This window comes from Aethalodelphis obliquidens, unplaced genomic scaffold, assembly GCF_003676395.1.
Source record: "Aethalodelphis obliquidens isolate GAN/ISIS:26980383/991018 unplaced genomic scaffold, ASM367639v1 scaffold69, whole genome shotgun sequence".
NCBI lineage: Eukaryota > Metazoa > Chordata > Mammalia > Artiodactyla > Delphinidae > Aethalodelphis > Aethalodelphis obliquidens.
Genome location: NW_020838013.1, coordinates 1,652,313 through 1,677,238, shown reverse-complemented (window position 1 = coordinate 1,677,238; position 24,926 = coordinate 1,652,313). Strand labels below are relative to the sequence as shown.

At 40.1% G+C, this 24,926-nt stretch overlaps 1 protein-coding gene across 3 annotated transcripts in view; it reads right to left on the bottom strand.

Annotated features, from left to right (window-relative positions):
* Nucleotides 1-24,926, bottom strand: part of RTN3 (reticulon 3) — a 61,329-nt gene that overhangs the window by 29,392 nt on the left and 7,011 nt on the right. Inside the window, exon 1 of one of the 3 annotated variants that reach the window (XM_027090005.1) lies at nt 3,475-5,845. The exons of the other annotated variants lie outside the window; for them this stretch is intronic. Within the exon in view, the coding sequence (XP_026945806.1) occupies nt 3,475-5,830 (2,356 nt within the window). The 5' untranslated portion in view covers nt 5,831-5,845. Of the gene's footprint in view, nt 1-3,474; nt 5,846-24,926 lie in introns of those variants that run through there. 3 annotated transcript variants of the gene reach the window in all.

Here is a 24,926-nt window from a genome sequence, read left to right as displayed (position 1 = left end):
GGAAAATTAATTTCATGCTATCTCTTCCTGAAAGTGTCAGTCCTTTTTCAGAATCTGTCTGCTTTTGCTCATTTTCCAGCGTTTCCAGGGCTCCCTCGCTGCCCCCACAATTCTGTCCAGAGGACACAGTTATGTGCAGAAAGATCAGGTCCAGTGAAAGCCTACTTGGCCATATTGCAAGAAAAGTCATCGTGATCTTGTTTTTAAAAACTTACTTCAGAATCACTGTGTGTAGGTATTACAGATTCACTTTTAATGATACCAAAGTAGGTATTATTCTGAAAACCTTGTTTTCTAACTTGTTTTTTTCTACTTTAAGCATTCATCATGTAATAAAAACTCTGCTATATTCAATAATATAGTTTTTATTAATTATGAACATTTTCACATAACAGAAGAAACTTCAACTTTGACAGCAAATTGACAGTAACTAGAAAAATAATGCACATACCCAGAAGTGAAACTGATAAGCAGTGGCACAACCCTAGAGAAATATGTGCATGTGTGTAAAAACAGGCAAGTACAAGGATGTTAACTTCAGCACTGTCTATAATAGTAAAAAATGGAAAATAATCCAAATCTTAATTAAAAGGGAAATAACATAGTAATAAACTTCAATACTACACAGCTGTTAAATAGAATTATACATATTTCAACATGAAAAGAGTTAAAAAAACCTAATGTTGAATGAAACAAGCTGCATAACAAAAATAACATAAGTAAAGCTTTAAAATTACAAAACAGGGCTTCCCTGGTGGCGCAGTGGTTGAGAGCCCTCCTGCCGATGAAGGGGACACGGGTTCATGCCCCGGTCCGGGAGGATCCCACATGCCGCGGAGCAGCTGGGCCCGTGAGCCATGGCCGCTGAGCCTGCGCGTCCGGAGCCTGTGCTCCGCAACAGGAGAGGCCACAACAGTGAGAGGCCCGCGTACCGCAAAAAAAAAAAAAAAAAAAAAAAAAAAAAAGAAACACCAATCTATAACAATTCCAATGGCTATACAGTATTTTGACTGTACAGATATATTAAAAGATACTCAAACAATCTCTAATTGTTAAGATACTGAGATATATGCCACTATCATAAACAGCCCTACAAAGAACATCTTTGTAGCTGTTTTTGTACATAAAGCAGGTATTTGCCAGAACTAGACTCTGGATTGTTGCCTAATTTCTACATGCCTCATCACTCACAAGAATTACCTTTAAGAATTTTGACAACAACGAATGAAGAAAGCTAGAATATACCAGAGTCAGAGAATCATATTATTGAAATGATATTGATGACCACCTACTTCAACATCCTCACTTTACAACTTAGGCCCCAAAAGGTGATGTAATGTAATTCTTTAAAGTCACACTTCTAGACACTGTAAAGCAACAATAATTCAGCTCTCTTTAATCCAAGTTCAACAATCTTCAATTACTAAAGTATAACAGCTATCCTTAACTGCCATTTCAAATTTTTGAGTTTATAAAAAAGCCTTTATGTTTTCACTGATAATTATTAACAATTCGTTCACTAACAAATAATTATCCAGTACCTACTATATGCCAGGTCCTGTACTTGGTGCTAAATGAATACTCACTATATACTAGGCCCTGCATTACCTGCCTTTTCACATGTAACCCTCTCACTATTATTATAAAGTAAGCACCATTATTATCTCTATTTTAAGGATTAAAATTTACTAAGATTAAATAATCTGCCCATGGTCTTCAGTAAGGAAATGTCTTTATAAAAAGTAAACAGTGCCTTTCTGCTGCAGGCACTAAGGGCAGCAGTCATGGCTCTGCAGCAGCCCATGACTATGGGCTTCAAGGTGACCCAGAACGTGAGCAAGGCAGGTGACCCACAGATGCCAGCAGGGCACCTTACCAAGTAAAGCAAGTTAGTGAGGGACAAGCTCTGAGAGGCATGGGGCTTCACTCCTTACAAGGAGTGCCCCTGCAGGAGAAGCTGAGCAGTGTTCTGGATACTATGAGGAGAGGAAAGCGGCTGTTAAGGACTGAGCCCCCCTCCTTACTCTGCATAATAAAACCTTTACAGAAAAAAAAAAAATGTAAGTGGTATAATCTCCCTTATAAATTTATCCTAACGAAAATATTTTTTGTTTTAAATATTATAACTCTGCATATGATTTCATTTGAAAGAAGGGATCTATTGTTTAAAAAGTTTGGAAGGGCTTCCCCGGTGGCGCAGTGGTTGAGAGTCTGCCTGCCGATGCAGGGGACACGGGTTCGTGCCCTGGGTCCGGGAGGATCCCGCATGCCGCGGAGCGGCTGGGCCCATGAGCCATGGACGCTGAGCCTGCGCGTCCGGAGCCTGTGCTCCGCAGCGGGAGGGGCCACAGCAGTGAGAGGCCCGCGTACAGCAAAAAAAAAAAAAAAAAAAAAAAATTTGGAAAACCACAGAGTCCTCCATAGCACCTAACACTGACCATACAGTAAGTGCAGAACTTGGTATCAGATTAGAGGTTGGGGGTCACTTTTGAAGGGTTTTATATATCCTTTTTTTCATTATACTTTCTAAGACACCAGAAGAGAGAGCATTTGAAATAATTTAACTGAAGGCCAACCGCTAGGAAAGTAATCACTCAAATAGAAGACAAGGGGAAGAACTTCTAGTACCATATATTGGGTTTTGGCCTGAAGCATGATAAACAAGGTCCAAAGTAGAAGAATGCATGAGTTCTCTTAAGTATTACTCACGAAGTTGTACTACAATACTGGTTACCTACTTTCAGAGCATAAAATCTCTGCGGTGTAAGATCAAATTAATTAAAAGTTTCATTTACTATCTTCCCAGCAGGGATTCCTTTATCTTTGATTGCTAAATAGATTTTCCAGGCCCACAGCAAAAAACCCAAGTGCCAAGCAGTGCTATTATTACAGAGATTTAAAAATAAGCTTTGTGGGCTTCCCTGGTGGCGCAGTGGTTGAGAGTCCGCCTGCCGATGCAGGGGACACGGGTTCGTGCCCCGGTCCGGGAAGATCCCACATGCCACGGAGCGGCTGGGCCCGTGAGCCATAGCCGCTGAGCCTGCGCGTCCGGAGCCTGTGCTCCGCAACGGGAGAGGTCGCAACAGTGAGAGGCCCGCGTACCGCAAAATAAATAAATAAATAATAAAAATAAGCTTTGTAAATAAATAAGAGCCTAGCGATGTTCTTAAAAGCAGCAATCTCCCCTAGGGCCAACGTATAAGGAAAGGAGAACCTTGAAAAAACTGGACCATACAATTTTTTCTTTAGAAGAATATTAATTTTAACAGGTAGTCTACTGCTTTGGAAAATATTTGTACAAGAAAACCAAATCAAGCAACCATTAAAAAAAATCTACCTTTTCCCATTTTACTGTATATTTTTATTCTAGCTATAATTTTGGTGATATAAATCAGAGACTAAAAAAAATAGCACTCTAAATAATCAATCATAGCAGGATTAACCACATGCAGTATTTCTAATGTAAACAGTTACCTGAGAATTCTGTCAGGAGTCTTGCTAGGACATCCTTGTTTACCAGTTCAGTCTTGCTAAGGCTGGAAGTGACATCTACCCTAGCAGCTTCTTTGGTCATAGTGGGCTTCCTGGAAATCCCGAGATCAGATCCAGTCTTGACATCTCTGTGTTCTAGGACATCATAGGATCTCTGTGGCCAAGGTTCTGGAGCAAATGTTAAAGTCTGCTTGAGTATTTCTTCGGGAGATTCTATTTCATCCTGTACAGAAGCTGACTTCTCAAGCTTCCTTTCATTCAGTTCTTTCAGTGCTTTGATTGTGAGCTGTTCCTGGTCTAAGTCAAGAGATGCTACTGGAGTACCCTGGGTAGGGAAAACGTCCAGAAGCTCACTCCCATCTGTTTCCTTGCTTTGTTCATTGTATTTGCCTTCTATGTTTTTAATTTCAGAACCACCTGACTCACTTTCATGTAAAACATCTACAGGAAGAGCTGTTTTGAAGTCCTTAGTTTTCTCTGATGTTGCTTCGAAGGTATTTCCTTCACCTTTACCTACTATTCCTTTCTCTCTGGTTTCTGTAAAGGCTGCTATCAGGTCCTCTGGGGAAGAATCATCTATATCTTTAACACTTTTTTCATGCAATGACTCCAAATAGGCAGAGGTGGTCACATTTCGTGAGAATTCTGTCTTACCATTATAAACCTTTGGAGGTGCTTCTGAAGGAAGTTTGGGGTTCTCAGCTGCAACAAGCTTTTCAGGAGCAACTACACTCATACTATCTGACTGCTTCACATCTTCTGACGTGACATTCATATTAGGTACTTGTGAACATGCTGCCTCACCAGCTGGACTCCTTCCAAGAATATCAGGCTGAACTTGTCGTGGCCCAGAGTCACTGATGGATCCGTCAAAGTTTCCAGATGTTTTGTCTTCCCTATTACAATGAAGAATCTCTTTGATTGCTCTTTCATCTGTTTTTACAACAGCACTTGGGATGGAAACAGGTTTTTCAGCCTGAATTTTGTTGCTCTCAAATGAAGTATCTGCTGTGATGTCCTCTATCACCGTGTCATCAGACTCACCAGAACTGTCAGCCTCTGTCACTTCTCCCAACACAGAGGTCTGCCAGTTCATTTCACCCTTCAGGTGGCCATCAGGTAAACCCACTTTCACGGTGGCCACTCCAGAACCAAGAGAGACACCTTTCTCAAATGGAGATCCAGGTAACTCTGAAAGCATGTCATCTCCTTTTTGCACACTGCCTTGCACACCTTTGATATTGATTTCTTGTGTGGAGTTGAGACAGTCTGGCATAGCGTTTTCCTGTGGGAGAGATGTTTCTGCCCAGTCACCTGTTGATTTAGGGATAGTAGTGCTCCCACTGATAGAACATACAGAAATTTTCTGATGAGCGTTACTTTTAAGATTTACAACTGGAACTTCTGAGATATATTCACCCATGTCGGGTCCTGTAGCTTTTGTGATGTGGTCAGATTTATCACTCTGCTGTTTTACTTGGGGAACCAAATCCCAAGTCAATATTTCATTAGTAAAGTTATGCATATCATTTACACATCTAGATACCTCCTCCAATGCTGCAGTTGTGTGTGAAAACTGCCTAGTGAGCAACGCAGAGGCTGGGGAACGCCCTGTTTCTTTATTTCTCAGTGGAAATACTTTGTCATTAGACTCAGAAATGTCTGCAGGTGATTCTCTATCAATGTGCACTGCCCAGCTACCAAAATCATTTATGTTTTCCTTATATGCGTCTTTAAATTCTCTGTCAAATGCTGCTTTGTCAATAATTACTTCAAATGGTGATTCAGGGGAATCCTTTTCCGTAATACCAACTCCTGAAACTTCAGAGGGGGACAAGGAATAGGTACAAATACCTTCTGCTTTATGCTGCTCGGTGGGTGGCTTCTGGGCTGTTAGCAGAGTGAATTTGTCACCTGCATCCAAGGCAGTTCTATCGTCCCTACTTGGTACCTCATTTGGGTTCTTGGACTCTTGATCTTTATTTATCTGCTCTTGCGTGTGACCAACTTCCTTTGAGAGAAAAGCAGGATGATCTGGGAAACTGTCTGGAATGGAAGGACGGTTACAGTGAACTCCTTCTGCAACAGAAACTGGGGCGTCTGCTATGTCTTTACTGGTCCCCTGAGGCTTTTCCATCTTTTTCACATCTAGAGGAGCCAAGCAGTCTTTTCTTTCTTTGGCTAAAACAGGCTGGCTGCCTAACACTTTGCTTTTTTCTCCATGTAGTATTGTAAGGTCAGTGTTATGTATTTCAGAAGATGAACAAAAGAAGGAAGTCATAATTTCTGAAGGTGGCTCATCAGAGCAAAGAGAGCTCAATCCCTCTATGGTCAGCATTTGAAAGAAAAAAAATTGTTTACCAGGTACAATTACACATTACCTAGTCAGGCCAAGCAGCATGCTTTTTATTCTAAAATTCGTATATATACACACAGGATGTACATATACACACACATAAATATATAACAAAACAATGAGCAACGGTTATCCTATAAGACATGCATAAAATTGTCAGCAGTGAAACAGAAAAGGCTTATCATGCTACAAATTGCAAAAGACAAAAAATTTTCACGACAAAATACTCTTCAATTTACTTTTTCCCTTTAATGGTAAAGCATGGATAATAAGATGGATAATCTGGGGAAGTGCTTTTCCTTTGGTATTTGGTATAGCTATTCAACAGAAACAATGTAATCCATATAAAACAAACAACTTGATATTATGAAGTACTAATATGCTCTCATCTGTAGGGGGAACAATTCAGGACACACACCTTCTATAAAACCACTGTTAGAGTCTGACAGTCTGAAAAGGAAAAAAAGAAGTGACCAGAGTTCCCCCCCACCCCCAGAGATATAGCGGACCCCTCCTAAGCCTAAAAATCAGACTAGAAGTAGTCTATTCCACCCATAGGGAAGATGGGCCCCAGGAACAGATGGCCTCAATGTCTTAAACTAAAGGGCACTGAAAAGGTTGGTCTGTTCCAAAAGCTCTTGCACCACCCTGCCAATTCAAACAAAACTGAACTGTGTAAATTGGTTTCCTTTATTAAGAAGAGTAATCTTCAGAAATCCTTTTAAAACAGAAAATATCCCCCTAAAAGTAATACATTAATTAAGTCTTAACAGTTTTTAATATCACAGTAGCCACTGATTTACCACATTGTTTTCCAACTAACCAATCTAGGAAGTTTTTACTGGGGAAAAGTTCAAAACAACTGTCCCAAGGGCAGGCACTATCTTTCTTACACACTGTTGTATCTCTGGAGTTGGAACAAAGTAGGTCTTAAATAAATAGTTCCAAATGAATGAATCAAACATTCAGCTTGGTCAGATGAGACCTAAGTAGGCTCAGGACAGCAATGCCTTCCTTGAGTGTGAATGAATAATTGGGAAGATGTGAAAGAGAAAAAGCTTTGGGATTACTTTTACTCAGCTTGCGTTCTTTTTCAGTGATAAGCTGAATAACAGCCAGACAAAAGCAAAATTATGATTTATTCAAAACCATTTTATAAAGATGAAAAGAAATAATATCTTACTGCAAGAAATAAAATTCCACTATTATAAAAATGTTTCCAAATGCCAGATAAAGTTCCATTTTAATACATCACTGGAATCTGATGTAACAGGATCTCTGACTTTTAGAACAGTGCAACTGTAATCATCGGGGTGGGGGGGCCAGGGAAAGTCTTTGTAAATTGAGGAAAAATAAAGTTTGGTGGTATAAACTGTACCAGTGGGACAGAAGTAAGCTGTAATTCATATTTAGTTCTAATGCAGTAAACACGGCTTGCACCTATCACTGTACAGTATGGATACTCAGCAAGACTGGATTAAGGATAAATGAAGCTCACCACTGTAGGTTAAAATGCTTTAAAAAACCTGAAATTTAAAGAACTATAGCCTACATTTAAATCAGAAATATTCCACAGGGCTCCACTGGTGGCACAGGGGTTAAGAATCCACCTGCCAATGCAGGGGACACGGGTTCGAGCCCTGGTCCAGGAAGGTCCCACATGCCACGGAGCAACTAAGCCCGTGCACCACAACTACTGAGCCTGCGCTCTAGAGCCCACGAGCCACAACTACTGAAGCCATGTGCCACAACTGCTGAAGCCCGCGCACCTAGAGCCCGTGCTCCACAAGAAGAAGTGGCCGCAATGAGACGCCTGCGCACCACAACAGAGTAGCTCCCACTCAAGGCAACCAGAGAAAGCCCGTGCACAGCAACGAGGACCCAGCGCAGCCAAAAATAAATAAATAAATAAATTTATTTTAAAAAAAGGAAAAAAGAAATATTCCACAATCTGAGTTATGTATTATTACTGAATTTACTGATGACTGTTCCTACCAGGAAACATTCAATGGACTAAATCTGGAATAAGGTAAAACTGGGACCGCCCCCCTTCCCTTCAAACAGGAATGGAGGACTTCCTTGGTGGCGCAATGATTAAGAATCTGCCTGCCAGTGCAGGGGACACGGGTTCGAGCCCTGGTCCGGAAAGATCCCACATGCCGCAGAGCAACTAAGCCCGTGCACCACAACTGCTGAGTCTGTGCTCTAGAGCCCGCGAGCCACAACTACTGAGCCTGCGTGCCACAATACTGAAGGCTGCACGCCTAGAACCCGTGCTCCGCAACAAGAGAAGCCACCACAATGAGAAGCCTGTGGACCACAACTAAGAGTAGCCCCGGCTCACTGCAACTAGAGAAAGCCTGCGTGTAGCAACAAAGACCCAACGTGGCCAAAAATAAATAATTTAAAAAACAAACAAACAAACAGGAGTGGAACCTTGAGGTGAACAAAACTGACTCCACCTCAGAGGGAAAGCTCAGCTTATATGTTTTATAGAGACTGAGATTTCAGAAGATTTAGACCTGTCATTTTACAGAAACAAGTGGACAAAATGAATTAGTAATAATTCATTAGTAATTACTGAGTGCCATTATCACGTGCCTGACACTGTTTTAGAAACTAGATTAAAAGCAGTGAACAACACAGAAAAAATCCTTGCCTTTGTGGAGCTTACAATACAGAGTGGGAGACAGAAAATAAGCAAAATCAATAAGTAAAATGATGATGATGTGGAGGTGGGTTGGATGAAATGAAAAAGTAAGCAACCTACATTGAATGCTAATGAAAGAATGCACACAGTACTACAAACAAAAAAAGCACGGTAGGGAGTTCCCTGGCGGTCCAGTGGTTAGGACTTGGTGCTTTCACTGCCGCGGGCCCTAGCCAGGCAACTAAGATCCCGCAAGCCACACAGTGCGGCCAAAAAAAAAAAAAAAGCATGGTAGAAATGTTTTGCTTTGTCAGGACACAAACCTTTCAGTTTTCTAAGCCTTGTTTCTTTTCTAATTTCCTTGAACTCTTTTTTTTTTAAAGATTTTTTTGATGTGGACCATTTAAAAAATCTTTATTGAATTTGCTACAATATTGCTTCTGTTTTATGTTTTGGTTTTTTGGCTGAGAGGTACGTGGGATCTTAGCTCCCCGACAAGGGATTGAACCCGCACCCCCTGCATTGAAAGGTGAAATCTTAACCAATGGACTGCCAGGGAAGTCCCTCCTTGAACTCTTAATACTCCAAAAGTTTCGAGTTAGGTATATAATAATCTGAGGTAAAGCTAGAAGATTAGGTTAGAAATCGTATTCTCAGAATAACAACAAGTTCTGTACTGAATGCCATGACAGCTTGACAGACTTCAAGCATTTTACTGAAGATCTGTCAATATGATGTAACTATTATATATACAAAAGAACTTTAATCATGTTCCCTAACAATAATTTTGTGACTTAATACTTGGATTGGATAGTGTTTTCAGGGCACAGGTTTAGGGGGTAAACAGAGTATGATGTTGCATTCATTCCTCCTCAGTGATTGTGAGATGCAGATATTAGCTCTCATGATTGTCAATCAAGGTTTCCCACATGTAGCAAAATAAGTTAGCATCCTCATCTTTGTTTTAATTTTAATAATTATCTTGTTTAGAATTTCAGCAAATGGAAAGAAGTTTATTTGGCTACTTGAAACCCTCACAAACTTGAACAGAGCTGACTTGTACCAAGACAATGAAAAAACCGGTCTGGAAATAAAGAACTTATAATGGCATGAAAACATTAAACAAAACAAAGACCAGAATCTAATAAGCCTTTAGAAACTAAGCTCCCATAAGTAAAGACTCTTCCAATTAGTCAGTATGACACAATAGTCATTAGTGTTGTCAAAGTCTGTACCTGGCAAAACAGCAGAAAACTCCAGGGAGTTTGAAGGGTGTTAGGTTTTAAAAATACTGTACCCTGGAAAACTGCCTGATGGAATAACTCTGGATTATCTTACATCTCAGAAAATGTCCACTACCTTTCCTTTTTCAAAAGATCCAGCCCTTCACATGCACTACAAGATATTTTCAACATTACTCAAAACAAATGTCTGTCAAAAATCTCCTCATTATATTTTCTAGATTAGTTATTTGCTATAATGCAATTTAATGTGCACATTCATTTTCAAAAAGTCTAGTTACTCAAAAATATAGCATTATTCTAATTATTAACATGCAAGAGTTACACATCTAATAGACTTGTCAAAAAGGGAATCAGTATATGGTAAGAGGTGAAAAATGTCATAATCCCGCAACGATCATGAGAATGTTCCCAAATGTATTCAGTACTGAGCTCCTTGCTTACTCAATTTCTTCTTAAACTCTAAATATTCAGAAGTCTCCATTTAAGTATATTATCTTAAATAAGACTAGGAATTTAAGTTGGCAGTCATATTCTAAATTTCTAGACCACTCCCAAACCAAAAATTCCTATTAAAAGATGCAAAATCCAGTCTTCTCTGGTGGCGCAGTGGTTAAGAATCCGCCTGCCAATGCAGGGGACATGGGTTCGAGCGCTGGTCCGGGAAGATCCCACATGCCGCTGAGCAACTAAGCCCGTGCACCACAACTACTGAGCCTGTGCTCTAGAGCCTACGAGCCACAACTACTGAGCCTGCATGCCACAACTACTGAAGCCTGCACGCCTAGAGCCCATGCTCTGCAACAAGAGGAGCCACTGCAACGAGAAGCCCGCGCACCACAACAAAGAGCACCCCCCGCAACTAGAGAAAGCCCACGCGCAGCAACGAAGACGCAACGCAGCCAAAAAAAACCAAACAAACAAACCAAAAAGATGCGAAATCCTTTCATCACACTTACTAATCGTGTGGCTTTAATCCCAGTTCCTTAATCTTAAAGTTGCTTAATATCATCTGAAAATTGAAAACTGGGACACTAAAGCACCTAACTTGAGAACCGCTGTGAGGATTAAATGAGTTAATACACGTGAAGTGCTTAGAACAGGATCTGGCACTCAATAAATCTTCAATAAAAGTCCCCAAACACCATATTCTCAAAAAAGTATCTCCTGACATAGAGACTCCAGACCATACGCCTTTTTGTTTGGGGAGAGAAAAAAGGCATAGTGCCAAATCACAACCACCTTCACGTGGTATATAATAAAGGAAATCCTCATTCAGAGTTTTAGATACTTCCCCTCCAACCAGCCATAAGTAAAAGGAATTTTTTTTTTTTTTTTTTTTGCGATTCGTGGGCCTCTCACTGTTGTGGCCTCTCCTGCTGTGGAGCACTGGCTCTGGACACGCAGGCTCAGCGGCCATGGCTCACGGGCCCAGCCGCTCCGCGGCATGTGGGATCTTCCCGGACAGGGGCACGAACCAGTGTCCCCTGCATCAGCAAGCAGGCTCTCAACCATTGCGCCACCAGGGAAGCCCTAAAAGGAAGTAATTTAAAGAGCTTTTATCTACTTCAAAATTTTGGGTGATGCAACTTCTGAATCATCTAGTACAAAACAAATCCCTATGACATTCCAAGAACCGTGCAAAGTACTATGTGGATAAAGACATTTAATACAAGCCAACATATAAAAAATTCTAAGTCAATGCTGAAAGATAAAAGAACTTTTCCTTAACAAAATGTTTCAGCAAATGATCTTTACCATCATCCAAGTATATTTTAGTTCAATGTACAACTAGCTGAACAATTTAACAACCTAGTAAAACAATAGCCCTTGGCACCGTCTCTTATAGTCCTTTCCAAACCTTAGAACAAATACTAGTACTTCATGGGCGCGCTCTCTCTGACTTACTCAGAATTTCCTAAGTACGATGGGGCTTAAGGATCTGCATTACAAGTTTGCCAGTAATGAACCCTGTTTGGGAACGACGGCTTTACAGTGTTTTACTAGTTTTCGAGGGGTAGAAAAGCCGAGCTGTACTTCAGAACTTTAGCCCTGTAAAAATTCCACAGGCGTAGAAATTGGCACTCTTCACTCTCACTCACCACAGATTCTCTTTGTCCAGGAGCACAACTCACAGGTTAGTAGGGCATGGGGCAGGGGTGATCCTTTTGTGCCTGCTTTAAATACTTCCATATACTAATTTTAAAGTACAGTAACTTGAGGGAATTCCCTGGCCGTCCAGCGGTTAAGACTTGGCGCTTTCACTGCCGTGGGCCTGGATTCCATCCCTGGCCGGAGAACTAAAATCCCACAAGCGGTGTGGCAAAAAACAAACAAACAAAAAACGCCCTTCTCTTTACTCTGTTTCTTATTCCCCAAACTGTCTTTTAGAAAAAGGTTTAGTACTTTTTTATTTAAGTGTTTGATAACTTAATAATGAAAACACAATGTGATCTAGAAATAAGTAAGCAATAATGAATGCTATATGAGACTTCTTCCTTAAAAGAGTGAATAACTTAGAATTATGCTATACTAGAGTTACCGTTTGGTTACTACCCCCCCTCAGGAAATTCATCACTTTTAACTCAAAGGATACCTGTCAACAAGGAAAAAGCATACACACCAGTGAAGAAAGGGCGCCAGCCTATAGTAAACCACTAAGTTACTTTTTCACATACATACTATGCATATTCATACCAGGGAGGCTTGAAATATTCAGGTATAGGTTTTTCTACACTTGAATTTTCTCATGTTCACAAAACAAGAGGGAAAGACAAACTATCGTGCAAAACAGTATCAGCAACTTTCAGCCAAAGCATCAAAATAGGAAGTTAGCCAGCAGACACTTTGCAGCCAAGCTAGATCCTAAACAAAAAGTCTCTTTTGCACAAAGAAAAATGTTTTGCTTTTGTTTAAAAAAAGGCTGTAACTGGCATAGTTTTTCTCCTCAACGCTTGCCCCAAAGTTCAGTGCTTAACTTCCTATTCCAGATGCCTACTGCATTACTCAAACTGAACACAAGTATTCATTACTGCAAATGTACTTCCAATTCTACATGGTGGGTAGATCCTCTCTAACCTTATTTTCACCCAATGTTTTCTAAAGAAAATTGTAGTATTTCCCAGCCTCCACTTTTTATCAAAGATTTCAAAAGTAGAAACCAAATTTCAGTTTGATTTTGTGTCTGATGGAGTACATCCCCCAGATGATACTAAATTACATCACTAATAGCAATAATATGGTTAAAATAGTAATTTCTGCCTCTTCTGCTCTCATGATTTTAACATTAACCTCAAAATGACATCTCTAAAAATACCTGTAAACCCTAAAATACAACTAATATTATCATCTTTACTGTAGGTAGTGGCATGGACGGTGGAGTCCTAGGTGTGTCACTTACTGCGTGACCTTGAGCAAGTTATTTCACCATTTTAAACCCCAGTTTGCTCAATTAGTAAAAGAGGCGGTACCTTTCCTCCATAAAATTGACTGTGAGGATTAAATGAGATGATTCGCATAAAGTACTGAGCACAGTAAAAGCTCAGAAGAAAAAAAAAACTGGCCACATACCACATCTATACCTCTGTTAATATCCTTATTTAACAGTACAGGAAAACATCATTAAAATGTACTCCCCTATTTTGAGATGCTTGGGGATTAAGCTGAAATTAAACTCTGCTTGATGAGAAAAAAGGACTCAATAAGCAAAAGACTGCAAAGCACCTACTCAGGAGTACAACTTATTTAAGAAGGAACTGATTATTCCATTGATATTCTCATCACAAATCTATTCGATAGTTTTCAAAAAGCTTAATTTACTAGCTTAAGTAGCTGTATACTTCAAGGTAGTACAATTCAATAAAGATTACATAATTTCCTTTTGAAAGATTTAACTGCCCTTCCTTCTCAGTCCAAATTAATGACAACTGTGGGAATTCCCTGGTAGTCCAGTGGTTAGGACTCAGCACTTTCACTGTGGTGGGCCTGGGTTCGATCCCTGGTTGGGGAATTTAAGATTCCACAAGCCGCAAGGCATGGCCAAAAAAAAAAAAAAAGGCAACTTTTAATACTTGCATCTCCTTAAAGCCCAATAATGATAAGTATATATTTCAGGATTAAAAATGTCATTGTTAAATATGACTTACTTAATTACTGCTACATGTTGCTTGATATGGTTTAGATATATAAAAGTAAGGCATAATCCTCCAAGGCTAAATGGCTAAGGGATATGGAAGCCAGAGACAGATTAGTTGGGTTACTGCCAATGATGGACTCAAGGTGCCTGCTGGTGACAGTCACTCTCAAAGGCCTGCGGTTGGGTGGAGCTGGTCCTAGCTATTCTCTCCAGGGGTTTTAATCCACTTAACCAAGTACACCAACAACTTCCTTTCCCTTAGTTTTATTAAGGCAGACTAGAAGCCACTAGACTTGGCTACCCTAGAACACACCTAATCACTTGCCAAGGAGTGCCCTCAAAAAACGGAATAGGCTGATCTCTAGACCTGCCAATGCAGTAGAGCATCAACTGGGTTGCTTTTCCATTATGTTTTTTTGCAGGAGAAAATGTTAGTAATAGAGGCTACACTGGAACACCTTCAGGGATATGACTTTTTTTTTTTTTTTTTTTTGCGGTACGAACGCCGGCCTCTCACTGTTGTAGCCTCTCCCGTTGTGGAGCACAGGCTCCGGACGCGCAGGCTCAGCGGCCATGGCTCACGGGCCTAGCCGCTCCGCGGCACGTGGGATCTTCCCGGACCGGGGCACGAATCTGTGTCCCCTGCATCGGCAGGCGGACTCTCAACCACTGCGCCACCAGGGAAGCCCCCAGGGATATGACATTTTTAAATGCTTCTTTACAATACAATACCCTTTTAACAATAACACTATGCTGAATCTGCACTGGTCAAAAAACTATAAAAAAAAGGAAGAATGACAAATCTATTTTCCTTAACAAACTCTCATACTCACTGAAACTGAAGCCTACTTAAACATTTTTAATTACAAAAATCCTCTTTATTTACCTCCATTTTACCTGAGCGTATATGTAATTTCTCCTAACAGGGATTAAAGTAATTTTTTAAACTATGACACTTATCTTTCTCAACATTCTATACATTAGGTATGTTGTGCTTAGGTTGTATTGTTACACTATTTAGGATATTAATTATTCCCTTTCTGTATGAAAAAAGTGACTATGAAGAATGTATTTTAGAAGATCTGAAATACAACAGAGAAAATACAATTATTTGTTCTATTTACACTATGATATTTTTACTGATTTATCTTCCAGAGTAAAATAAATGTAATACCTATTTGCCTAAATTATTGAATTTCTCATGAGGAAAAAAAAGAACCCTTAGAAATATAAATCTGGTTGGGTTCCAGATGTCAAGGATCAATTTGTATGTTTGAGTTACTTTCTAACATTCACAAAATATCTTTTAATGTAAACAATTTTTTAAAATTTCAAAGGCCATGATTTGACCCAGAAGATATCCAAATTCACACAATGAGGCACATTATAAAAATGCTGGGGACTCTGAATGTTATCAGTCAGAATTAAAAGCAACAAATTATCTATCACATTTCCTAAGAAGCAGAAACTCTGAAAAACATTTACTATGTTCATTTTATCCCATTATGGTTTTTTTATTTTATTTTATTTATTTATTTATGGCTGTGTTGGGTCTTCGTTACTGTGCGCGGGCTTTCTCTAGTTGCGGTGAGTGGGGGCCACTCTTCATTGCGGTGCGCAGGCCTCTCGCTGTCGCAGCCTCTGTTGCTGTGGAGCACAAGCTCCAGACGCACAGGCTCAGTAGTTGTGGCTCATGGGCCTAGTTGCTCCGCAGCATGTGGGATCCTCCCAGACCAGGGCTCGAACCCGTGTCCCCTGCATTGGCAGGCAGATTCTCAACCACTGCGCCACCAGGGAAGCCCCCATTATGTTTTTATTCCTATAAGGTCAAAGTCTTCCTAACAAACCAGCACCCAGATTTCGCATTTCAGCTAGGACAATAAACTCTTTGCACAAGGCTTCTTAGACCTATCTACTGAGTTTAATTACCTTTTTTTAAATAATGCTTTTCCGTTGACCTATACTCGAGGAGGAGCACAACATCACAAATGAAACAGCACTTTATTATTAGTGCGAATCAAAGAAGCACACTCTCTCTTCCAGGTTCTTGGCAGTGCTTCCCCTACAAACACATAGTTAACAACTCTGATTGCCTTCCTCACTGGTTGACATTAAAAACAAACAAACAACCGCCCCCAAAACACAACTTAATCTCTAGGAAAATAAGCCCTGCTTGCCAATAATTCAACCGACATGTTCAATGTTCCTAGGCAATCTGGAATTGGCCTACCTCTTGGGACGAATCTCAGGTAAGTTCACATTAAAGTATTCTAGCTAGGACACTGTTATTAGTTCAGTGGAAGCACACTTTAAAAGTTTTTCCAAACCTACTACCTATCCAAACCAGTTACATACCTGCAAATCTATAGGTCAAATGCATTCTGGAGGTGGTGTGTTTTCTGACCCACAATTCTATCTACTCCAAGTTCTGTGGGCAAGTTTTTAATTTTTAAGAAATACTCAAAACTACACCTAAAGCTTATGCTATGTTGAAGAGTCCACCTAGCCTCATTCTATTTTATTAAGCTTTACGGGAAATCCGTTAGAAACGGCTAAATAGAAAGCACTGGCTTGGATTTGGTTTTTATTTTAGGGGATTTGGGGGCAAAAGAAAACCTGTGCCTCGTATCCCCAGTTACAGCCTCTTTCTCAACATTTTTCTTTTATTAATGCACACACAAAAAATGACAGACTTGCCTTGTGAGGTCGAAAATAGAGATACAGGCTGAGAGGAAGAAACAAAGGAATCTGAAAGAAAATATACAGCGTGAGAATTTGACAACCTCACACAGGAATTTGAATTTCCTTTTTTTTTTTTGGCCAAGCATCTTAATTTCACTGGGTTTAAGCAAGATGAGAAAACCCAAATCTATATTTCCAATTACTGTTTTCACTCACCTGGCAGCAAAACCTTATTTCATTTTCAAGATGCATTTCTAAAAGTTAATCAATTCAATTTTTTGGTCAAATATTCTTTCTCACCTGCAAAGGAAGAAAAGAGGAACCCCTAGCATTTTTAAACAAGTATAACCTCAAGAAAGATAATGCTCGCCTGCAACTTCATGTGGGAAAGGAAAAACGGGGATCTGAGTGCTAACTGATTTTGCTTGTAACCATTTTCAACTTCATTTTGAGGAGTCAGTCACGAATATGAGTACTAAACATTATAATTGGCAAATATGTAAAATTGACCCTGAACACTTTTTTTTTTTTTGCGGTACGCGGGCCTCTCACTGTTGTGGCCTCTCCCGTTGCGGAGCACAGGCTCCGGACGCTGCAGGCTCAGCGGCCATGGCTCACGGGCCCAGCCGCTCCGCGGCGTGTGGGATCTTCCCAGACCGGGGCACGAACCCGCGTCCCCTGCATCAGCAGGCAGACTCTCAACCACTGCGCCACCAGAAAACAAGACCAACATGAGAAATCTTCCATCTCTAAAATTATATTTCTCTAAATTTGGCAACACATATCAAAATTTTAAATGCATAAACTATCCCCACCACCTCCTGCACATATTCTTTAACTTGGCAGATATATTTGCATATATGTACAAATACATGTATATAAGGATATAGAGCACTGGTTATAAATACTAGGAATAATCTAAATGACCATCAATAGACGTCTACTTAGTTACATCCAAATAATGGAATACTTGCTGCTATGAAAAAGAATGAGGAACAGCTATATATGTTGATACATTAAATTAAAAACCAAAGTACTGGGCTTCCCTGGTGGCACAGTGGTTGAGAGTCCGCCTGCCGATGCAGGGGACGCGGGTTCATGCCCCGGTCCAGGAAGATCCCACATGCCGCGAAGCGGCTAGGCCCGTGAGCCATGGCCGCTGAGCCTGCGCGTCCGGAGCCTGTGCTCCGCAACGGGAGAGGCCACAACAGTGAGAGGCCCGCGTACCGCAAAAAAAAAAAACACAAAAAAACCAAAAAACAAAAAACACCAAAGTACTGAAGTGCATACAGTGTGCCTCCATTTGTTAACTGGCAAAAACAGGGACTTTGAGGTCTGGGGCAGGAGGGAGATTTGCTTTTCACTACAACCTTTGGCCTTAAAAGAAAAATAATCAAACAGAATATAAATTGCCATTGGTAAAATGGAAAAAAAATTAATAAAAACAGCATGTGAAAAACAAAACCCTCCAAAAGTGCCCCTAAATATACTGATCTTTACTTAACGCCTTTTTTCTTGCAATTATAAAAATGTTTTCACAAATATTAGAAATACACTTAAAATGAGGAGATTGCTTTAAAGGACTGGGCCATCACTATATCTGTAAGTACTAATCTAAATACAACACAGGGAATATAGCCTATATTTTATAGTAACTATAAATGGAGTATAACCTGTAAAAATTGTGAATCACTGCACTGTGCATCTGTAATGTACATAATATTGAACATCAACTATACTTCAGTTAAAAAAAGCAAACTATTGGGCTTCCCTGGTGGCACAGTGGTTGGGGGTCCGCCTGCCGATGCAGGGGACGCGGGTTCGTGCCCCGGTCCGGAGGGATCCCACGTGCTGCGGAGAGGCTGGGCCCGTGAGCCGTGGCCGCTGAGCCTGTGCGTCTGGAGCCTGTGCTCCACGGCAGGAGAGGCCGCAGCAGTGAGAGGCCCGCGTGCCGCAAAAAACAAACAAAAACAAAAACAAAACAAAAAAGCAAACTATTTAGTCAACAGACATGGAGCGTGTTAACACCAAGGCAGAATTTAGTGGACAAGAGGCAGTAATTCAGTAACTCAAAACCAGAATTTTAAAATTCACTACTTTTTAATTATCTTAAAATTAAGCATCACATTTACTCCTACAAATGAAAAACAATTCACCTTTCCTTGTTAAAGCAAGCATTTCTATCTATTTCTTTAATGTTTCCAGATGGGTTCATTTCTTTTCTTTTAAATTTATTTATTTATTTATGGCTGCGTTGGGTCTTCATTGCTGTGCACGGGCTTTCTCTAGTTGCAGCAAGAGGGAGCTACTCTTTGTTATGGTGCACTGGCTTCTCACTGCAGTGGCTTCTCCTGTTGAAGAGCACGGGCTCTAGGCGCTCGGGCTTCAGTAGTTGTGGCACATGGGCTCTAGGGCGCAGGCTCCGTAGTTGTGGCGCACGGGGCTTAGTTGCTCCGCGGCATGTGGGAATCTTCCCGGACCAGGGCTCAAACCCGTCTCCCCTGCATTGGCAGGTGGATTCTTAATCACTGAGCCACCAGGAAGGCCCCTAGATGGGTTCACTTCTGTATGCAATTATCTGCAACATTAAATCTCTGCCAACTGCACAAATCTGAAAATCCAAATGCTAAATAAGCCTGATGACAAAAAAGATCCTATGAACTTTTCATCTCCACCTGACACCCCTCCTAATGGAAAATTTCGACATACAAAGTTTTATGCAATAGCATCTATTTTGATACAGAACACAGATAACCAGTAGTAGTTTGCAACAATATTGCATGAGGTCTTCTAACTTACACAGCCATGTTGTACTCATATGCCATATTTATGCTACAGGCAACTGAACCCAAAAAAGGCAACCTTAATGCTCAAATACTATTAATTAAATCAAACATTATCTTCAAGTAGCTAGGTCTAGGCACTGTATTAGCACAGAGATGATGGTTGTGCACAAGCAACTGAAAAAGACAAACCAGCAAAACCGTATGCATTGTGGGAACGCAGCAGAGGCAGAAGAGATGTTCGTCAGGTGAACAAGACAGGGGAAGGCATTCTGGGGAGAAGGAACAACTGATCAGATTCCAAATGGCTTTAAATGTCATGCAATGAAATTTGGATATTATGTATATAATGAGGCATCACTGGAGGTAAGGGATTCACAATGTCACATGTATTTTAAAGAGAACTCTGGCAGCAGGGTAGAGTATGGACTTAAATGAAAAGCTACTACATAATCTTGGCAAAACATGAGGGCTTAACTAAGGCAGTGAGGATGGGAAAAAGGGGATAGATATGACAGAACAGAATGGCCTGGACTTGGTCATTGGATGTTGGAGACTGGAGAAGCAAAAATCAAAGGACTGAAGGACTACATGAAATGCCACTTGGTTGGGGAAGGAAACAGAGGAGAAGGAATTCTTTATATTAATTTCCACTAAAAAATAAGTTGTCTAAGGCATATCAAAGAGGAAACTGTTTGCCAATATGAATAAGCTCAGGAGACTGTTAAGGGTTATAGATAAACATCTGGGAGTTAACATCTGGGTGAGAACTGACACCACTGGAGTGAATGAATTTGTCCAGGGAGAATCAGAGAGCTGTTAACAATGGAATCTTGAGATACACTACCAATATTTAAAGAGGAGCAAGAAAGAACTATCAGTGAAGGAGACAGAAAGGAGTCAATGTGGGAGAAAATGGTGTCACTTGGAGAAAGCTTTAGGGAACGATTAACAGAGCCAAAAGCCAATGCGTGGGGCTTCCCTGGTGGCACAGTGGTTAAGAATCCACCTCCCAATTCAGGGGACATGGGTTCAAGCCCTGGTCCGGGAAGACCCCACATGCAGCGGAGCAACTAAGCCCATGTGCCACAACACTGAGCCTGCGCTCTAGAGCCCGTGCTCTGCAACAAGAGAAGCCACAACAATGAGAAGCCCGCATACCGCAACAGAGTAGTCCCCGCTTGCTGCAACTAGAGAAAGCTCATGCACAGCAACGAAGACCCAACGCGGCCAAAAATAAAAACAAATAAATAAATGAATATATTAAAAAAAAAAAGCCGATGAGTGGTTAAGACTTTCAGATGGGTCACTGAAATTAAGTAATCAAGTAATTTAGCATTGATGACTCTATAGTTAGAGGGGTGGGGAGCGGGCCAGGCACTGAAGACTGAATGGAAGTTTAAAGTGTGTGAAGTATGATGATAAAGGGAAGGACTAAAAACTGGGCAGCAGCTAGAGGGAGAGGCAGAGTCAAGGGAAAGATTTTTAGGAATGGAAATGACAAGCGTATTTATATAGAGAAAGGAGCAAGTAGAAGGAAAAAGACTGAACATAAAAAGATGCAATATTTGCAGGAACAAAGCCCAGGAAGTTGCTAGAAGGTAAGGGATAAAAAAGTACGAGTGGACCTGATGAAATCTAATTCCAATAAATAATCAGATTTATTTATAAATAAAATAATATATCTGTGCATATATGTTTTATTTATTTATTTGGCTGTGTCGGGTCTTAGTTGCGGCATGCAGGCTCTTGTGGCGCATGGGTGTGGGCTTAGTGGCCCCGCGGCACGTGGGATCTTAGTTCCCCAACCAGGGTTCGAACCTGCATCCCCTGCATTGGAAGGCAGATTCTTAACCACTGGACCACAAGGGAAGTCCCATAAATCTGTGCAAATATGAAGTTATAAGATTGTTCATCACAAATATTAAGGAAATTTAATAAAAATCTATTAGGGACTGGTTAAATAGGTTTTGGTATATCCATACGATGGGATACTATTCATTAAAAACTGTATTGTAGGGCTTCCCTGGTGGTGCAGTGGTTGAGAGTCCGCCTGCCGATGCAGGGGACACGGGTTCATGCCCCGGTCTGGGAAGGTCCCACATGCCGCGGAGCGGCTGGGCCCGTGAGCCATGGCCTCTGAGCCTGCGCGTCCGGAGCCTGTGCTCCGCAGCGGGAGGGGCCGCAGCAGTGAGAGGCCCGCGTACGGCAAAAAAAAAGAAAAAAAGAAAAAAATTATTGTTACAAAATGAAAGGATATAGTACCCACGGATGTTTAATTTTCTTTACGTTTTTGTTTCCTAAATTTTCTATTATGAACACACATTTTTCTTATACTTCCTAACACACACCTATGCTCCCCACCCACATGGAATGGGGTAGTTACTTAAAGGGAGAAAAAGGACACCTAAAATGGGATCTCTAGCAAGTCTTTCAATAAAACCATTTAGTGAATAATCTTATTAGTCTTCACACCACTGGATTTTCAATATTGATAATACTTTAAGCTGCAACAAACTGTCAAAACTAAAACTAAAAAAAAAAAAATCATACTCTCTTTGAAAACAGCTTCATTTCACTTACTGAGTCCCAGGTATCTGTGATAGACACTGAATTAAGTATTGATATACATTATAAATCAAATCCTTACAAAAACTGAAGCTTATAAGTGTCAGAATCAAGATTTAAACTTGAACTTTTCCTGAAAGCCTGTGCTTCTTCTCTCTCACTCTACCAGTCAGATCACCTGGGGAAAATATACTAAATAAATCTGACTGTTTGAATTTTCTAAACTGCAGTAAAAACAGCTTCAGTGAATTGTTTATTTTGGTGATATCTGTCCTTCAACACCAGCAGAATACAGACTATTTTTTAGAGAAGTAAGTTACTCTAGGAACAACTTTGTAGAATGACTTCTACAATTTAACGCCAAAGCTTTTTCCTTTGTGTTAGTTTCTATAGATTATTAAAGCATTTTCTAATACATAAGGAAAAATAAAGTATTTGAAATTTTATCTAAAACTAATATAATGAAAATGAGAAATTCATCAGTTCTTTTAAACATCTTTTCTCTCTAATATTAATATTCTCTCTAGGGACTTCCCTGGTGGTCCAGTGGCTAAGACTCCGCTCTCCCAATGCAGCAGGCCCGGGTTTGATCCCTGTTCAGGGAACTAGATCCCACATACCGCAACTAAGAGTTCGCGTGCCGCAACTAAGAGTTCGCGTGCTGCAACTAAAGATCCCACAGGCTGCAACTTAAAGATCCCATGTGCCGCCAACTAAGACCCGGTGCAGCCAAATAAATAAATAAGTAAAATTTTAAAATTCTCTCTAATATCAAAACAAATGATTTTTATCATTTAGTTTTCCTTTTTGCTTTATAGCTGGGCCACAAAAAAATGTCAATCTTTCCACTCTTTCTCATGACCACAATTCTTGATGTCAACTCATGATCTCAGTAAAAACTGCTAAACGGAGCCAATTACTGCCCTCTCCCCCATCAGAGCTCCAGGAATAGGCAGACTGATTTTTCTCCCAAAACTTAATGCCATTTTTTTCTTTTTCTTACCTTTTTGTGCTGGCTAGGACCTCCACTGCATTACTCGGACCTGCCTGCCTCTTCCAAAATAATTTCTATTTCATGATTAAGTCTTTCTCTCTCTCTCTTTTTGAAAAAAAATTATTTTAGAATAATTTTAGATTTACAGAAAAGGCAAAAAGATTGCAGAGTGTTGCTTTATATCCAGCACTGTTTCCGCCATTAACATGTTACATTAGTATTGTGGTACATTTGTCAGAGTTAATGAACTAATGTTGATACACTACTAATAAGTAAAGCCCACACTTCGTTGTGATTTCATTAATTTTTCCCTAATGCCCCCTTCATGTTCTAAGATCCCATCCAGGATACCACGTCACGTTTTGTCATCATGTCTCTGGAGCCTCCTGTGGGCTACGACAATTTCTCAGACTTTCCTTACTTTTGATGATCTGGACAATTTTGAGCAGTGCTGCTCAGATATTTTACAGAATGCCCCTCAATTTGGATTTGTCTGATGTTTTTCTCATGGTTAGACTGGAGTTATGAGTTTTAGGGAGGTAATCCTCCACTGAGATGAAGGGCCATCCTTGTCATACCATATCAACGGTTCATACTATCAATGTGACTTACCACTGATGATATTAACCTTGATCCCCTGGCTGAGGTAGAGTTTGCCAAGTTTCTCCATGGTAGTACTTCTCCCCACCCTTCTACACTGTGCCCTTTGGAAGCAAGTTACTAAGCACTTTCCAAACTTAAGGCATGGGGAGAATCTACATAAACTGGCAGGCTAATTTTTAATTTACTAGAGCTAATATAACTACGGCAAATAGACCAATTAGTAATGTTTTGGTCCTCTGGAACCAATAAACCTAGATAAGATCTAATATCTAGTTAAATAAATTCAATTTATTTGCTATTGGAAATGAATTCCAACCTGACTGGAAGCACCTTACGGCTAAGGGCCACCTTACATGTCCCTGTATCTTTCATAAGGCACAGAATATGATGGTCAGCATATAGTAGAAGGCACAGAATATGGAGGCCTGAACGTTATAGAGCCTTAATGAATGTTTGGTGAAAACTAAATAGTAAAAGTTTAAATTGTTATTTCAAAAACAGACTTTGAGTACCTACTGGATATTAGTCCTACTAATGTAGTAATGTAGTTCCCTCTGGTATAAATCAAGATGCTCACTCTGTTACAACACTAAAAAGAGTTGGAAAGCTTTCTTTGTACGTTTGTGGAGTAAATGCATATGCAATCTAAGAGGAAAAATAAGCAGAACTCTTGTCGCACAAGAAACATTAGAAAGCCTGACAGAAAGAAACAAATTGGACTGTATAAACAGTAAATTGGTTACAAATATTTTAATAACCCAACTTCTAAAGTAGTGCTACATTTACTGTTGTTAGGAATATCTTACCCTTCTCCAAATAATGTTTGAAACGTATCAGATCAAAATCTCAGATTCTGTTAGGAGTAAGATGGAAATCAAACTTATTCTAACATATTTTAAAATTCTGACACGTCAGACTAGCCTACCATTGAGTCCTTATTGGAAGTGAGTCTCTTTCTAATACACAAAATGTGGCATTCAAGTGGTTATAATTTTATGGATTAAAGCCATTAGTGGACTTAATACCTAAAGTCCAGAAGTAAGGACAGTAACGTACGATATATTTGGATATAGTTTTATGCGCTTACATGAAAATTCTCTCCTCAGCACCTAAATGAATATATCAATTTCCATATGTGTAAGTTTTTGCAATGCTTATAATTTGACTTTTAAAAACTAAATTTTCTTTACCTGAGGTTTATGAGTAGATTTCATAGTAGTTCATGAATCTGTGAAAGTTCACGCAATACTTCATTTATATGCATATTTTTCTGGGAATAGGGTTTCTCCAACTATCTAGCCATTCCATAAATTTATTGAACATCTATTATGAGCCCAGGATTAGTTTTAGTTGCTGGACAAAAACCGTAAGGTCTCTGCTCTCTTTCAAAAACATCTGAGGGTCTGCTTTGTGCCAGGTTTT